Source organism: Oreochromis aureus, linkage group 11 (genome assembly GCF_013358895.1).
Source record: "Oreochromis aureus strain Israel breed Guangdong linkage group 11, ZZ_aureus, whole genome shotgun sequence".
Lineage (NCBI taxonomy): Eukaryota > Metazoa > Chordata > Actinopteri > Cichliformes > Cichlidae > Oreochromis > Oreochromis aureus.
The window spans coordinates 7,803,463-7,822,664 of NC_052952.1; the positions used below are offsets into that span (position 1 = coordinate 7,803,463).

At 39.9% G+C, this 19,202-nt stretch overlaps 1 protein-coding gene across 1 annotated transcript in view; it reads right to left on the bottom strand.

Moving 5' to 3' along the window:
• sntb1 (syntrophin, basic 1) overlaps positions 1-18,357 on the bottom strand; it is a 38,110-nt gene extending 19,753 nt beyond the window's left edge. The window contains exons 1-2 of the mRNA XM_031751905.2: positions 17,120-18,357; positions 2,689-2,926 (exon numbers count right to left, since the gene is read on the bottom strand). Coding sequence (XP_031607765.1) covers positions 2,689-2,926; positions 17,120-17,663 — 782 coding nt within the window. The 5' untranslated portion in view covers positions 17,664-18,357. The remainder of the gene's footprint in view (positions 1-2,688; positions 2,927-17,119) is intronic.
• Positions 18,358-19,202: the final 845 nt, after the last annotated feature.

The following is a 19,202-nucleotide window of genomic DNA, read 5'->3' on the forward strand; positions in this document are numbered from 1 at the left end:
TGAGGAGGAGATGCTAACAGATGGTAATGTGTAACACAACCCTAAACAAATGATTCCACCAAGCATGGCTATAACTAGCACTCGCAAGTTACAGCCCATATTACAGGAAGAGCAAACAGTGGATGGAAATTACTGATGTGATTACATAGTGGTAAAGAGAACTTAAGCAACTGGTTAAAAAGCAGAAGAATTCTAAGAAGACTTGAAAGGTTAAGTATTTGGCTTATGCTGACACCTTGTGCCAGTGGATTCACAAATTAAATTATATATTGATTCATCAGTGACAGCAATTTATTTGAAAGTAACAATACCCTTTATTTATACCCTTTGTCTCCACTAGTCCAGTCTAGTCCTGTCTGCAAGCTGCAATCAATGATTAAAAAAATTATCATCATTTGTTTTCCTACATTGTCAAACTGTAAATTTCTTTGAAAAATATGATTTTGGGCTATAATCGTCCACTGCTGTTCTTTCAGCGTGACAAGGAAATAACATGGCTAAGCTAAAAGCAGCATATTGTAAACTGTACAACATCCTGTAGGAATTTAGAGGAAGCAACTAATTTTCTTTGTAGTTTGCAGGAAGCAGACAAAAAACAAACATGAATATGTTTGAAATGAAGTTATTTTCTTTGACACTTATAAAAACAATGCTAATCATAATGAAGGTAAGTATCAAGCAGCCTTGCGTGTTGCCTTTATGCTTAATGTGGTACGAAATGCCTCAACAACTCAAACACCTGCAGCTGCAAGTGCAATGAAAAACTAACACTTCAAACTGAGAAAAAGTCAAACGAAACCAAATCTAAGCTGAACAATCTAAACACAGCTTCCACGAAAAGCTGATTATGCAAAAGTTTAAAAAGTACATCATGTTTCCAGCTGACAGAGAACCACATTATGTCCACAGATGGTGTTTTTACTTTTTATTCTATTTTTATTAGTTTTGTTTGTTTTTACTGACTGATTATTTAGTAGATTTATAATGTTAAAGTGTTGTTGTAGCGTTTCCATAAAGACGGTTGCGACTGGGCTTTGATGTTTCCTTCATCATCTCAAGCTTTCAAGTGTGAGCTTCCACTTTCTGCCAGAATCATACATATGGAGAGGGAGGCAGGACTAGATGGAGCCACAGAATGATAGGAAAACACTGACAATTGTTTTGAGGGCAAAAAGAAAAATATCAAGACAGTGACAATGATGGGAGGACAAAAGAGACAGAAAATTGATTCAGATGGCAGAATACAAAGAGAGATGATGATAGAAAAGAAAGGTAGAGGAAACCAAGCAGACAAAAACACAAACAAGTATGAAAAACAGACATGAGAGAGAGAAATGACAAAGAAAGTATAACAAGTAGGGAAGCAACACAGAAAGTGAGGCATAGAGGAAGACAGCTAGGGCATAAAGCACACAAACTGATATCAAAAGTGTTTAGAAAAGGAGAGTAAATCACTCTTATCTTCCCCCATGCTGTTTGAGTGGGCTATTGTCAAATTACCAACCAATTAGCTTGATGACAGCCCCTATCAGACCACCCCCTACTGACTGAGAATTAGCTAGGCAATACTTCAAAGGTTTGTCTTTAAGGAAAACTGAAAATGGACTTAAAAAAAAACACTACTGAGTAATCCCCACAGGATAGCTGAAGAAGGCTGCAGACGTTTCTGTTCACTCACTGTGACATGCAGGAGTAGAAAACTAGTTAACCTTTAATTAACTAAAGTAACCAACCATCTTTTGTTTGTTTCTGTTTAATTCAATTTTATTTATATAGCGCCAAATCACAACAACAGTTGCCTCAAGGCGCTTTATATTGTAAGGTGAAATCCCTACAATAATACAAAGTAAACAGAAAATCCCAACAATCATATGACTCCCTTTGAGCAAGTGCTTTGGCAACAGTGGGAAGGAAAAACTCCCTTTTAACAGGAAGAAGCCTCAAGCAGAACCAGGCTCGGGGAGGGGCGGGGCCATCTGCCGTGACCGGTTGGGGTGGACAAAAGACATGCAGTGGAAGAGAACCAGAGATTAATAATAACTAATGATTAAATGCAGAGAGGTGTATAAACACATAGTGAGTGGAAAAGATGACTGAAGAAACACTCAATACATCACAGGAATCCCCCAAGAGCCTAGACCTCTTGTAGTGTAACTTTGGGAGGAGAAACATTTTCTAGTAACAAAGCCTGAAAGCCATTTCTGACTACACTCACATGACAGACTTATACCCAACATATCTGTGTTGCAATAAAGATGACAACAAGCAGAAAAAACTGCACAAAAAAAATTGTTCCAGCGAACCACAAATATAATATGAGCATCTTTTCAAGACAAACCTGGTAAACTAAGGGTGCAAGAAAAAAAAGATACATTGTATCCATGATGGAGTTTTGTTTCATTCACCACTAAATACAGAATTAAGAATTTGAAAAAGTGCTGCAGGCCCGGCAATACAAAATATACGTAACATGTTAAATTAATCACAGTTTTGATTCAAGATCATATTACTCAGCCCAAGGTGGAACTATGTGTCTGGTTAATGTATGAACCTGAAGTCATTAAACAAGCATTTAAAAAAGCCCAAAAAAGCATGTCCAGAGAATCTGCTCGACCAGTCCATCCAGTGTGTGTGTGTGTGTGTGTGTGTGTGTGTGTGTGTGTGTGTGTGTGTGTGTGTCTTCGCTACCTGTTCTCAGGGTCTGGTGTGGTCATGGCTCGGGTTACATAACACATCTTCAGTGGTATGCACCTCCTGTCACCGTTCAGAGACAAGGAGTGCTGAATCGTAGGACTTGGAGTTTCAGGTGAGGAGGTGATGTGAGGGCTGCTGAGACGGGGGGACTCGGGAGGAGGCGTCTCCCAGCCGATCTCTGACACGGGAGAGCCCTTTTTGACATATGGTGTGGCCTCACGCATGTACTTGACTGGAGAGGAATAGAAGAAATACAATTTTAGTACACACAAAGCAATGATAACAATAATAAATGAGCCACATGTTGAGATTTTAAATGATTTCTTGTCATTTTTTGTCATCTTCATAATTTTCTGTAGATAAAATGGTTCATATTTATATGCTATAGTGACGCTTATTTGTCTTTGCACACTCTACACAGTATAAATGATTTATAAAATCCTTAATTCGTATAAATATATATACTTTTACAAAAATAAATATTAAAATGAAAAAAGAATGCATTTTAATGAAATTCAAGGCCACATGTATAACAATGAGGCTGTTCTTTTGCTGGCAGGGTTGTAACCTCATTTAATACAAAGGCCAATTAAAATCCCAGCACGTTTGACCTTACAGCCTTGCAGATACTCATAATGTAAAATCCATATGTGCTTCAGCAACAATTAACAAACCTTGTTGTTTTGAAGGTAGTCTGTATCTGTCATAACGCAGAGGAAGGAAGTGGGGATACCACAAATGTTCACATGCACAGACAAAATTGAAACTGTTTTACTTATAATACCACTGAAGTGTTTGTTAAGCACAGACTTTCACGGGGCGGCAGCAGAAAAGTAATTTTCAGCAACATATCTGTGCGTTAATGATGCTTGTCAGAGACCCAGGAGGGTGTACAGATTACAGAAACTTGCCTCTGATAGTAATATAACTTAGGACCACAAGTCTGTTTCATGTCCGCATCATGCAGTGGCGGTTAAATAGATCGATTACAGCCTCAGACCTGCTGCATCACACCCTCACCATATATTTCCTGTGTGTAGTTTTACAATCATCTGTCCAATATGTTCTTGTTCACCCGTTAAAGTCAGGAGAATCAAATCGGTTACTCTGCACATGTGCTCTGGAGTGCGCGATAGAAGGCCACTTCAGATGCTCTCTCACTAAAATATTCAGTGTCCACTGAATAATGTCATCTCTACAGATGACTATTGTCCACAGAGTGTTCTGATAAAGCGATACACATTTTGCTCCATAGACAGCAGGAAGCTCAGTGAAAAAACAGTGATACATGTTCCTGTAATAATTAAGTGGCCCTCTGCGCTGCCACTTGATAACAGCAAATGTCAACATGCCATTTAACTGCGGTGGTTTTTGTCAACAAAATCAAGTGCCTCTTCAGCTCTCAGTAATTTGTTGAAACGTATTGATTTGCCCCATCGTCTCTGCTGCTGCTGGCAGCTCTGGCACCACTGAGTCACTTCACGACCCACGGCCGATGCTGCTGGACTATCTGAGAAATGCCGAGTGCAGGAAAACACACAGCTTTACTTGTACGAGTCATACTCATACTCATACTCATTTTAAATTCCACATGGAGAAAAGAAGGCTGGACACATGTTACAGTGAAAGACAGAAATAGGGAGTCGGAGATAAAGTGGGTGCTCAGATTGCTTTCTATGTCCTGAACACTCTAAATCCTTATTATGGCCTGGATGTCTAATTGGCATATCTCACAGTACAGCCGCATATAATTGGCATATGGCTGGTGGCATTTGTAATCCAGCATGTGAACTATTCTTGGTAGAAGCACTATTGAGCACTACGGGATGGTATAACAAGCCTAACCGCCAACCTGTAAATTAGGGATGATAGGCTCATAAGACAGAGGCACATAACACAGAGGAAAAGACAGGGGTGATGTAAGAGTGTCCTCAATGGACGTACAGATACGATGTGATCTAATTGTACAGTAGAATAACCCACACAGTCAGATCGGATTAAAACAGCTTGAGAAAAAAAAAAAAAAAAGGTTGATACTTTTGTTGAAATGGTTTATAAAAAGTACAAAGGACCGAACAGATCAAAGCCAGCGCAGTCAAATAAGGACAACCACTTCTGCTTTGTGTTAAGTGTGTTAACTCGAAGGATATTAATAAAAAAGGGAAGAAGTAAAAGTCTGAAAGACTGAGACTGACTTTTGTGATTAGACAGCAGCACAGAGACCGTCTGCCTCATACTTTGTGTTGCAAACATGACAAAGCTGCAGCAGAACATCAAATTCGTGACTTGTGGCGTTTTGCTGAAATTTTTCTGAGCATCTTAGTAGAGCCATTCCTGCACTATGAGGATGCATTTTGCTCCCTCTGCATTCCTTTAAAGGTCAGTTTGAAAGTTTAGACTTGGTATTTGGGCTCAGGCTAAAAAAACAAAACTAAACACATATATAATCACACCTTTCTAATGGGCCTACCCATAGCACTGTGCCTAAATCATACCTCCTTAAAAAATAACTGTGAAAGCATGTACACCACACAGAAACCACAAGGCCTGCGGTTGATCAGCTAGGCGGCTTTTGCTCTGTGTCAGTTTCTGACGCTGGTATAGAACGTGACTGTAAAGATAGCATGAAGCAAGATGAATCCATCCGCTGATTTTCAGACACAAACATGTAGCACAATCCTAACAACCTACCCGTTAATTTCACACCATACACAAAACTTTTATTATTATCTACCCAAACAGCTGATACCCTGGTTACAAATTTACAGTCCACTCTCTGAGCAGAAAAAAAAAAAAAAGACATGCCACCCATCTACTATAAAAACATAATGTTTAGTTGATGATTTGCTTGCAGTTAACATTTACAAAGAATCCCCATTCCTAGAAATAGAGCTCTAAGTGTTTCCAGTGGAGGGGAAAATAAAAAGGGGTACAGTCCGTGCAGTCATTACACTGTAAGTGTGTACATCTGTGTGCATTCCCTTGGGTCGTGTTTCTATCCCATTACAGCCCCAGCCTTGCGCAATAACCTCAATAGCTGGAGAAGAGCTTGAAAAGGATAGGGCTCATACTGTTGGAGCCATTATTTGAGAGGAGTCTATGAGCCGGTTTGCTGTTACATAAGTCAAACTAAAGAGATTCAAACGAGGCTACACTTCCCTATCTATTTGATTTTATTTTCCACTTTCCAGCTCATCCTTGCTCACCCATGTGCAGATAAATCTTTTTTTATTAGTAGTAGTAGTGGTATGATTTCCATCCTCCGAGATATTTTGCAGCTACAGCAGTCATTGATGCAGATGCCTCAATGCATCAAACCAGCTGTTCGACCCACCAGTGAAGTCATTGACTTCTTTTGATGATATTCAAACGCTCTTCACTTAATAGAAACTGTACCCGATCCATTACTTACACATTTTTACAGCTGATGCACTCAATTTCTTATTGACTGTTAGACCTTGTTGTATCACAATGAATACACAACGACAAACACACACTCTTCAGTCCGTCCCAACCCTCTTGACAAACACACACTTTCTGGTCTATAACATTAAGTGTAATTACTGTAGCTGTCTCATTGTGTCTTTTTTTTTAAATTTAATGGTCTTTAACAGTACTTAATGGGGTTTGAAGTCATTGCATTTACTACTATATGCTTCAAATGTACTTTTTGTTTTGTGAGAAAGTGCACCAAAGGAGAAAAAAAACAGTCTCATTAAAGCTGCGGAAGTGAAAGTAGACTGGTAAAAGCTGGAAAGAGGCCAAACCAGACTAAAGAGGTAGAAAAGAAAAAAAGAGACGCTCCTCTGACTGTAGAATTAGGCCTTTTCCTCTCGTATCTGGATACTACAGCAGCACAAAAGGCCCTTACAAATCCACCCTCGAGGCACCTTTTTGTAAGATGTTGGCCAATATCTCAAAGATTCCAATACTACCTTAACCGAACAATGAGCAGCAACTAACAGGAGGTTAAAGAAATGTGAAATGTGCATAGGTATGCTTACTCACTGACCATGAACTGACACAAAGTTCAACGCTTTTCTATTTCAAAAAAACAATCAACTTTCTGAAGAGCATATTTATATAAAAGATCATGTTTACACCTGAAAAGCATTTGCTTAAATGTCACATTTTAAAAAGATTAAAGAGTACTTCTATATGAAATACTGAACTTAATGATTTAGTTGTCGTGCTGAGTCTGAGTGATGCACAGTAGAGAGTATGAAAGAAATAAGAAAGAGAAAGGAGCATAAAAGGAGCGCTCGAAGACTTATTTGCAAAAAAAAAAAAAAAAAAAAAAAAAATGCAAATGAGCAGATGCAAATGCAGAGGATGTGGACACCACAGTGTGTGTTCAGGACACAAGAAACTTGCATTGAAATTACATTAAACATTAACCTGTATGTTAAAGATAACAAACCTACACCCATTTAGCAGATATTTTTATCAAACATTTGAATTTACCTATAAAGCACTTCCCCTGAATTATGACAGCTAGCAAGTTTTAAAAAAAACAAAGCTTTAGAGGATGAAGGTGTGAGCAGGAGGCTCCAGAATACAGTCACTTTGAGGCCAAGGGGACTGTGGGGTTACAAGTTTTGCACTGAAAGTGTGATCTTTGCAAACTCTTTCAGCTTAAATTCATGCATGCAGCTCTCCATGTAGTTCTGCAGTGAGTATTCAGCTTGTTATTGTATAAAGGAAAACTGGTTAGCAATTCTAGGCTGACCGTGTGTATAACATTGAGATGATGGAAGCTGTAGTAAACAAGAGCAATATAGTCACAGTTTAACTTCCAGAGTGCTTGAAGCATCAAAACTAATAAAAATAACAGCTTCAAAATAGTGCCAGGTTACTGGTATACCTGCTGTGATTTCATGCATGCTTTCCCTTTTCAAATACCACATTACTGCTGTGTTTAGACAAAAGACTTTGGCTTTTTAAGAGGTTTAAACGTATTACTGGGAGTTCTGTAGAGAGTACTGAAAGGACTCCATTGACAAAAGCCTATAAAAGATAATTAATCCACAACTACCTCCCTTCAACAGCGCAAACAATGAAGCACATAATATCTTGTGAAACCCTGACGGCTTGTGTGGTAATGTTAACTAACCATTCAGCATGACCAAGAACTGTGCTTTCAGTTTGGTCTTGGCTCAGGAATCACCTCCACACACAGAGACAGTGAATCAGCTGAGGCTGAAAGATGTTCTTCCAGATGACACATTTTGTGCCATGACGTTTGGAAGAAGAAGAAGACGATGACGACGACTCAGTGTGATTAAGGCCTCACTTTCCAGCTCTGAAGTGGAAACAGTGCAAACGACTTATATGTAGACTATGTCTTACAACAGCGACACACGATTTCTCCAACACACATTTCCTCAGTTCCCGTTTTCACAGTGGTAGACAATGATTTTGAAGACACTAGTAAAAACATAAATACATTTAAACTGGATTGGGTGGGGGGGGGGGTCCATCAGAGGCAGGATAAAAAATTTTCATCACAGGGCAAAGGTGACTACTCAACAACTCTTTACTGATTTACAGATACTTGTTCATCTAAGGCAGGAGTCGACAACCTTTACTATCAGAAGAGCAATTTTTGAGACACTTTAACCAAATAAATCTATAAAAAATGTTAACATGTCTCCCTTTAAAACACAGTAGATATAAAGCAATGCAGGCAAGTATGAGTCCCATCTGTTTTGGTGTAATTTAGTCAAATTTAAAGGAGTTTAGATTGACAATGAATAAAATACAATCCCAATAAGATTCCAGTAGCTTAAAAATTCTATTTAATTTTGAACAAACTCCAGCCAGTGCACACCAATACACCGACAGTGTTGGGAGTGAAAGCAAAGTTCAAACAAGTTTGTTCACAGGCTGTTAAACTGAAGGTTTTTCTCTGCAGCATTTATTTTTGGGGGGATTTGGAATCCATAGGTAGGGGGACTCAAAAATAGTCACACAGGCTAGACGCATGTATAGGATACACATTTTTACAACCCTAAACCTAAAGATGATGATTCTTCTTCTTCTTCTTTTTCATCATCATCATAGGGGACACCGGATCATCTGCCTCAATATCATCCTATCCCTCACCATATCCTGCTCTGTCACTTCAACCCTTTGCATGTCCTTCACTGCATCCATGAATCTTCTCTGTTGTCTTCCTCTTTTCCTCCATTGTGCGATATATACTCTCTCTCTCTCTTCTACGCATGTCCAAACTATTTCAGGTAGTTTCATTACTACCAGTTAAGAATAACTTGAAGCAATATTTGATAAAAATTAAAATAATACAATAAACAACCGTTAATTTGTATCATATTACTGTTCATACAATTTTTTTGAACCACCAGAGCGCTGCATGAAGCTCAGGAGCCAAATGTTTGAGTTGCCCCCCGTCACCACATAGCAGTGGTCAAAGTGCAGGATTTCCCCTTAAACTGTTTTAATATTCACATAAGCAATACAACAACTTTAAAGAGAGCCTCTATCTAAAAATCGACAAATATTGTTTGCCAGTAAATTAACTTTCCATTACTCACTAAAGTGAAACGTATGACAAATATTTTCATTACCAGGAGTCTTTAAATTAGAGCTGTATTCTACATTTTCCCCTGTTTCCACAAATGGCAACACAAACAATTAGACCTACTAAAAACCAAAACCACAGACTGAACAGATGGTGGGTTTGACAAAAGCCTACTGCCTCATACGTTCAACAGAAGTCTGCGGTGCTGCATGACTAAGAGACTCTAACATGTGTCATTTTTGGTCACTCCTTTAAAAATCCTAATGTAAGGACTAAATTGATGTGCTTCTTCTCCACTATAATAATAATAAAAAAAAATTATGTTTTGTCCTGACAATCACAAGGAAACTAGGCTAAAATAAACATAATGCACATAAACACAATGATTACACCTGGAGAAAAAAAAAGAAGTTTTTGTGTTTTTTCCAAACAAAGCCAGCCGGAAAAACAGATGAGCGTCAGCGCCGGGTCGCTGCTTTTGTTTTGTCTCTATAAAACACTCACACAGGAGAGGAATGAATGATTCAATCTATTATCTTCACCGCCGCACAACCACGAGTACAACGCCACAGTTGCTGTTATTATCATCACAGTCATCCGCTCTGAGTCAGCCTCCACAAGCTGTATTGAAGGAGATGATATTTTCTCTAATGACATAAACAGTCAGCTGGTAGACACGCCGACTCGCGCTCTCTCTTTCCACACACACTCAGCCATATATCGACTCTCACTCATCTAGACAACAACGCTGATGATTTAAATTGATGGCACGCACGAATGCACACAAGCAGGCAGATGCTCATTCAGATACACGCACGCTGCATGACACTGCTGACAGCAGCACGCACACACACACACTCTTCCAGATGTCAGGTGATGACAGGTTTGGCTTGTTAAAGGCTCAACAGGAGAGCTTACAGGACACCGCCTCATTTCCCGTGGCTGAAGTGTGGCAGGTGTTCTATTGTTTTCTGACTTTTTATTCTTAACATGCTCTGCTTCCACTGGAAAGGTTGCCAATATTTGTTTGCATGCACTCAGCTGTGTGCAATAGTTCCGTCAGTGAATATACTATTAATTAAACACAACTACCAATTAAACTTGTTAAATAGGAGTGTCTTTATGGTGCCCTTATGTAACCCAATATCTGCATTTCTTTAGATAATAATGTTTTTGTAGGGTGAACAGTTGGTCCTCAACTTAAGAAAACAAACACTTTTTGCTTGTGCTGCATTCATTTAACACAGCGTGCAAGTACCATGTGTATAAAATCCCTTTTGAGGTTCTCCTTTTCAAACAATCAGCCAAAAAAATGAAGTTTTCTCCACAGACTGTATTTAAAAGATGAACAAAAGGAAGGAACAGATCAAGGGGAGTACCAGAGGACACTGCGTACCTCTATGGTAGTGGCATATTAATCACAAAGTAGCCATAGCCTCAAGCATACCCTGCTTTACTGTTTGTTTTACTCACAAAGAGATACTTTGTTCACAGAGTACAAACAGATTACTAACAAAATATTCATGAATGCTGGATTTGAGCATATGCACTGCGGACTTCTATGCAGTCTGACTTATTTTGCAACCAGTGTGCCACTGGTTGCAAAATAAGTCAGCACATGATTCAGGGGAAAAACAGAAGTGAAATGTGTGAATCAAACACCGGGGCAGCCAGTTTCTAAATTAAGATCTGCACTTATTTGCATAGGACTTGTTTTGATCTGACAAAAATTCACTGATCCGTTTTATTCAGGAACTGCATTTTTGGATACAAACAAAGCACTCTGAATAAATACTACGCATTATTTGCTCAAGTGCAGGATATAAATAAGCTTTTGTGCTTGTCAGACTACAATTTATGCTTCTCCAAACAAGGTGACAGGCAAGAGTGAATTTAAAAAAACATTAATCTCGATGCTGATGACCAGTTTCATATAAATGACTGAGTTTTTGCCCACTGCACTGCTACCGAGCCCATTTTGTTACTAATAGAGTTGGTAATAAGACTTGTTAGAGAAGATGTAAAAGTTACTTGAAATGCTCAGCCTGGTGGATAAAGTGAAGCCAGACCCTGGATGATGCTACAAAGAGGGAATGAGGAATCACTGTAGCTGCAGGGACACTACTGATATGTTAGGCAAGCTTTATGATAATATGGAGGTTCTGTTTAAACATTAAATCAATAAATACCTTAATATGTCATGATATGGTCATTAGCCCCATTTTATGATAACAGTTTTGACAGGAGCCTTTTTGATTTTAAACACAGTGTAACTGATCACATTAATTGGTGCTCTGTACCTTAACAGAACAGAATCAACATTAATGTCATTATTTAAACCTGCGTTTAGTCAGGTGTTGATTAATATCAACACCGCATCCTATTCTGGTACAAGCTGTTAAGTTAAAGGGTGAACAGGAAATGCATCAGAATAAAGGAGTTTATATTTATTCAGTCAAGACCTTGCCTAAAAAACAAAAACAACAACAACAACAAAAAAACCCCACACAAATCAGAGCATAAAAATTAAGGGGTGAACAGAACAATTATCACCTCTAGTAATTAAAGTTGTGGTCAGAAGTTTACACACACTCATCACGAACATGTAATTTTTGCCTTTTAATGATTACTTTGAACTAGTTTTCCAGGGTGGATGATTATATAAAATATCTTTAATGACTTTAAAATCAGGAATTGGTGCACAATATTGAATTTATGAAATTGAAATTTCCTTGCATGGACCAAGCTTTAAAGCCAGTTCTGAAATGTTCAACAGGGTTGGGGTCGGTGCTGTGGGAAGGCCATTCCAGAAGCTTAATGTTGGCCTGCTTTATGCTTTCCAAAAAACAGTTTTGATGTGTGTTTGGGATCTTTGGTCTATTGGAACACACAGTTGTGTCCAAGTTTCAACCATCTAGCTGCTAATTTAAGGTGAAGCTGAAGAATTTCACCTCAAATTATTCATTATTTCACTATATCGAATGTACGGTAACAGCAGCAAAAACAGTGCATGATGCTACCAACACCATGCATGACAGCTTGTACAGTATTCTTAGATTTGAAAGCTTCACCTTTACAAATCCAAACGTAGCTCTTGTCATTGTGGCCAAAGAGCTCAATATTAGTTTCCTCTGATCATAAACATACTGATTTTGATTTTTCCATGAGGATATGAATTGTGATAGTGATAGGGTAAAATTAGTGTAAAATTTGTTTCACTTGTGGACAGTGCAACTGGTGTCCCAGCAGCTCACAGTTCATGGCAGGCTGGTTGGTTCCTGGGTTTTCTCCTCTCTCTGAGGCTGACAGTTTGGGTCTTTTTCCAGACCTTGGAAAAGTGGTGATAGATCTGAAACTTGTATTTAGATACAACTGCTTGAAATGTTTAAATGTCTCCAAGAAACCTTCTAAATTTGTGTAAATCTACAATTCTCATTCTTAGATCTTCACTCAGTTTCTTGGACTTTTGCACTGTTCTAAGTATTGGTCAGTCCAATGAGAGCTGTCAAAGAGAGACTACTGGTTGTAGTCAACTCACAAACAATAAATTAATAAGCCTTGTCAAGTTAGACGACCTTCAGCACCACTAATTAAAAGATTTAAGTATATGTAAGTATACATTCATGCCCATGATGAGTGGATGGAAGCTTCTGAGAATTGTTTAACTGTTATTAAGTCATTTTTAAACATGTTAAACAAGGAGAGTGTTGGCAGCTTCTAAAATAGTCAAGTTAATAGAAGATCCAATTGCTCTGAGGTCAGCGAAAAATCAGTTTAGACTGTTATTTATAATGGCACTTTTATAGTCTTGCTGATCCCTTAAGACACTTTTACACTACAAGCCACACTAAGCCCTTCCCACAGACATTCACACAGCTCTTTATCACACACATGCACACAATAACACCAGTGGATGCGTTGTGGGGCAATTTGGGGTTAAGTATCCTGCCATAGGGCACTTTGATATATAGATCAGAGGAACCAGGTATCGTACCACCAACCTAGTTACATAATTACCCCAATTTACATCTTAGCTGTAATCTGACACCAGGAGTAATATATTTACCCTTAATTTCACTTGATGACTGATCACACGAATACTTAAGTTAATACGTATATGTCTTAAAATAAATAATCTTTTTTTCCCCCTACCATCTATTATAGGGTTAAACTATTCTGTTATATTTACAGAGACGAGTGAATTGATGTGTTTTTCTCCAAAAGAATTCTTCTCATCTCTTTTCATCTTAAGCATCTTAAGCTGAGGCATAAATCAACTTTAACACCCACATGATTGGACTGAAGTGTCAATCATCCCTGCATAAAAACATTAAAGAAAGAAAACAAAAAACACAGTACAGGGACCATAAAATTCTTATTGTAGTTAACGCTGAGAGGTAAAAGGGTTCACATCCCTGATGTTGCCAAGCAGGGTATTTCAGAGGTTTTCTATAGAGCCCTGATAATACGAGAGGAGGCAGATTAAGACCTATGTTTGCTGACGGAGGGCACAGGAGAATCCCTCAGTGTCATGTAAGGGCTCAGTGCACTTCAAGCAAACTGTCTGATAAAATGTGACATCCGATCACGTCTAAAAGCAAAAGTGTGTTGGGGAAGAGTCAAGTGAAGGGAGGTTTATTTAGAAAGCACATTTACAACGGTAGACAAATAAATAACGCAAGACCGAAAAAAAACAAACACTTGTCATCCAGCACCCCACTGGTTCAAATCTGTCGAAGGACTCTGTGTCTGTTTGCGGTCTTTATCTGTACAACATGAATCATTCAAACGGGTAAACAGTGTTTCCTCAAAGGCATTCACGGTATTCCACTCAGTGTCGTTAAAGTGAACAAAAAAAAGAAGCTTGTGAACACTAAACCTGCCTTCTTTCTCACCTCTGCACACCTGTCCGTTAGCTCTTTTGCAGAAGACATTTTGACGTGTTGCAGTAGCACAAGTAAAGGTGTAAACAATAAAAATAATGAATGGTAAATTCCATGTAGCCGCCTTCGTTTCAGGGCCCTGGTATGTCTCATGCTCATGCAGCTATAATTACATTTAGCATCATTTTTCTTATGCTTTGCTTTTCTTGCTGTGACATGTCAAAATGTCTTCTGTGAACACAGCGCACTACAAACCAAAACTCTGGCCTTTATCATGGCGACCTGCCGCAAGCGGTTATTTAAAGGTGACCGATTAAACAGTGTTCTAAGCGGACCTCATTTGCAAACAATCTTGAGTGCAAACATTCGGCTGCACTGCACAGCACAAGGCAGACACTCCAAGTTTAAAGTGTAAAATTTGTGTAAAATTTGTTTCACTTGTGGACAGTGCAACTGATGTTCCAGCAGCTCACAGTTCATGGCAGGCTTGGTGGTTCCTGGGTCTCATCTGAGGTTGACAGTTTGGGTCTTCTTCCAGACCTTGGCAAAGTGGTGATAGATCTGAAACTTGTATTTAGATAAAACTGCTTGAAGTTTTTAAATGTCTCCAAGAAACGTTCTTAATTTGTGTAAATCTACAATTCTCATTCTTAGATCTTCACTCAGTTTCTTGGACTTTACCACTGTTCTGAGTATTGGTCAGTCCAATGAGCGCTGTCAAAGAGAGACTACTGGTTGTACTCATGATCACAAACAAGAAATAATAGGCCTTGGCCTTGTCAAATGACCGATAACGGTGACAGATTAAGCAGTGTTCTAAGCGGACCTCGTCTGCAAACAACCTTGAGCGCAAACATCCAGTTGCACTGCACAGCACAAGGCAGACACTCCAAATCTAAAATTCTGTGGCACAAACTTCGATGATCGTCTCTAAAGGCGCCATTTGTTGATCGGTCCTTCAACGGACCATCATAACATTACTGATTGCGGTTGCTAGGATGTTGTGGTGCAGAGCCTTTACTGATCTCCTCATAGAGATTCCCATTTGGTTTGTCAGGCTGCATACTGAGCAAAGAACAGAGCCTACCGAAAGTCTCTGAGGACTCTTTAACAAAAGCAGGAGGCTCTCTGACATCAGGGCTTGAACCATTGTTCTCAGTGGGTCAAACCGCTGCCCTCTCACAGCTGTTTGAAGCGGAGGGAAGTAGCTGCTGCCTATTTTCAGCCAAATCTGTCCTTCTTAATGAGTTTCCAAGATGCCTTGTCGGTGCTTTAGTAAAGGATACACAGATTACAAACATCCACGTACAAATCTTTTGCACATTTACAGACAAAATGCACTAACACACTCTACTCCCACGGGACAGGTACGATCTCCTAAAAGATACATCAGATGTTTCCTCTTGATCCCTTTTCTTATACGATACAGTCTGCCTCTCTCAAATCTTTTCAAGGTGGCTCCCACTCAAGAATAAAATAAAATGGTGCTGATATTTAGGTTTGACATATCACTATTCATTCGATTTTACTTTACATTTGACTAATTGATGGCATTTTGTTGTGCAACACCTTCGTGTGTTACCCAATTTCTCACGTGCAAATTATCTCACTTAAATAGCAGTTACTGTGAAAATACTAACCCTCACAGTAATCTTTATTTCAGCCTCTTTAAATCTCTTGTTAACTGTCCTTCTGTTTCAGTCTCTCATCCACTCAGTCTCCCATTAAATGTTCTTATACCCCTCATTTTTCTCTCTCTTCACCTTCGTCTGCTTCAATCTCCTCTGCCCTTCTTTCAGATCGTGATACAGTTTTCAGCTGGGACCAGCATGTCCCCATGAGGAGGGTGATCACCGTGTTTGTGTATCTGAGATGAGAGAGAGTCGTGTGCACGTGTGCATGGGAGAGAGAGAGAGAGAGAGAGAGAGAGAGAGTGACACTTTGTTCTTATTGTCTTGGGTCCAAGAGTCCTCTTAGGGACAGGAATTAAAGAACTGAGAAGTAGGCACTTATGTGCAACAGTTTCCTGTCTAAAGGAATGTGTGTGTGTGTGTGTGCACGTGTGTGTGTGTCTTCACCTTTCTCAGTGTGGCTACCCACAGCCTAATCTTGATCTTTTAGCTGAAAGCAACTGTAAAAAAAAATGAACAGGCTGCACATTTGAGGAAGCAAAAAAGGCCAGAGGAAGGGAAAAGATATGAGTTTGATGTTGCATGATTGTCCCATGGCACATCTAGTTGCATAATACCTATTTCCTTAATCTCAATTATTCTTTTCTGCAAAAGGCAATCAGTCTGTAACCTGTTTCCAAATTATGTAATAAAACAGCACCAAATGCCAGTGTTGTTCAAGACTAAGGTGACTGCAGTCTAATTTGATATAAACAGGGTGAATTAATATCAGCTGCTGGAATAATATTTACTTTCCCGGGTATAACAACCAGCACCTCTCTTCTTTAATATAAAATAAATTACATCCTACAGCAGAGGTCAAAGTGGAAGCTGTGTTTTTCCCTTTTCTTTTCTTTTTTCCTCCACATTCTATTGCTGTAATAAGTGAGTGACAAGTGACTGTAATTAACTGGAAAGTAGAAAATAAAAAACGTGTCTATTGGACCTGATCGACCCAAAACCCAAGTCTAAAAAGGCAACCATGTGGAGCCAGAGGTTCTTCCGACATTACAGGTGTCATTCAGTGAAGAAGCACTGATCTCCTCACGTCTTTATGTGAGTTTATGGGCATCCCAAAAATATTACGCAACATTTGAGAAACTGACACACAAACTGATGTGGGATATGTTACACTCAGCTCTTACCGTCGGGGTACGCTTTTCACTCCTTCACTAAATAAAATCTGTACTTGCACGAACATTCACAGAGGCTTCCAAAAAACAACCCGTAATCTACTCAATCAATGGGAGGTTCCCCGACCTTTACCTCTCTTTCAGGTGTTCCTCTATTTCTTTTATCCTCTCACATGCCTCCTCTCCAGTATGCCTTACCTTCCAGAGTCACCTCTTTCCCGGCTCGTTTCAGCGCCTGCACAGCCTCGTCGTGGGTCGCGTCCCGCAGGTTCATACCGTTCACGGACAGGATCGCGTCCCCCACATACAGAGACTGGGTCTGGTCCGCTGCGAGCCCCTTGAATATTTTACTTATGAGGATGGGCATCTTATTCTCCTTCCCTCCTTTGATGCTAATCCCGAGTCCCCCGACTTCCTGCTTGGTCACCTTGACGCACCGCTTTTTGTTGGCGATCGCCTCGGGTACCCGGTCCGGGAGGTCCGTGAACGCGGTGCGCACAGTTTGGGGGCCATTGTTGGAGTTGGTATTACTGTTGTCATGGTAAGATCCGTTGGTAACGCCGTTAGAGTTGACATTGTCATCGACACTCTCGTTAACGTTGCTCTCACAGCTTAACGTGAGCGCTTCCTCGTTCAAGTTGACCAAAACTTTGTGCCACTGCTCTCGCACCAAAACCTCCACAAATCCACTTTTTTGCACTCCAGAGCCAATCGGAACTCCAGTCGCTACTACCACCGCCATCTTTGGAGCATTTCTGTAAAAAATCACATGTGGTTTAGTTCCCAGCGCGCTCGCAAGTTCCACCCTATCTTCTTCTCGCCCGGGCTGGACTTTGCCCCCCTCTGAAGTTTTCTGCAGGACTTATATCGAGCGTCCCGTCCGACCAGCCCGAGCTCTTTCAGCGCAAACTCCCCCTCCGCTCTGCCTGCCCAAGATCCTATCTGCTGGGTGGAGTTTTCCTCCCCCCGCCGTCAGCCGATCCCATCTCCAGATCCCGCTTGTACAAAATGTGTACATCATTTCCCAACTTCTTGTAAAACACGCTAACCAGTGCAGAGGTAAACAAACACCGCGAAGATTAGGCAAAAATTCACTTTTCATCCATTCCAGCTACATCAAACCGACAAGACTACCATGATGTGTGCCTACACTACTGTCATGTTAGAGTTGGCTTTACGAATCTTTTACACTGGCAGGAAAATAAAATGTAATTTGTGGAGTAGAATATTTTTTGTCTTGTGCGCTCTTGGGTAAGATGGAACTGAAGTCACGGAAAATTGTCATTTTTTTTTCCCACGGCGGTAGATTTTTAAAGACATATTTAAATAATATTAATTAGAAGAAGAATCAAATAGGCTATATGACTAGAACTAATTTCCAGTCTTCCAAGTGTCTAGTGGGTCCCATTCTTCTACGAAAGCCCGTTTTTCCGTGGGTGAAGTGAGAAGGTTTTACGCGCGTACAGGAATGCGTCTGTGCGGGTTGTTTCGAAGAACGAAAGAAGAGAGGGAGCACGTTTTTCTCTGAAGCTCTGTCAGGGAAGGCCTCCCTCTAAGGCTTTGTTTTGTCTACTATTATTCTAAAGGACGTCCTTACGCCCTGTCAATCATGCGCGATCCAGAAAGCTGAAAAAAAGTCAGTCAGCTTAGACCTTGAGAGCGCAGCTGGAGATGTCAGCATAGTGACCGGAGCTTCTCGGAGTATCGCTGGTCAGGCGGACCTTTCTTCACAGGCTTAACCCCTGTGTTCAAGTCTAGTGAGTGACTGACAGTGAGGCTGAGACAAAATCAGTTTCATCTCATCACCAGCTCCTGACTGCATCTCAGTAAAAGCTGGAATACTGAGAACAAGAAAATGTTTAATGTAAACGTCTTTAGCTCCGCAGCTGTCTGGTTGTGGATCTTACTCACAGCTGCTCAAGTGCTGAAACGTGGTGAAGTAGACCACAGTGTCACACTAAACTATTAGAAATGTTGCTACGACACCTACCGGTGACGCCTTTAAATACTAAATACTAGAGCTTCTTTAGTGATTTAGTGAATGTATGACTTGGCTGCAGACTGCTAATATACAGTGTTGGGAAGGTTACTTTTAAAATGTATTCCACTACAGAATACTGAATACATGCCCCAAAATGTATTCTGTAACGTATTCCGTTACGTTACTCAATGAGAGTAACGTATTCTGAATACTTTGGAATACTTAATATATTATCATGCTGTTTACAACTACATGAATGTCCTATTGCTGTGATTTATTACTGTTACTGAAGGTACGTAG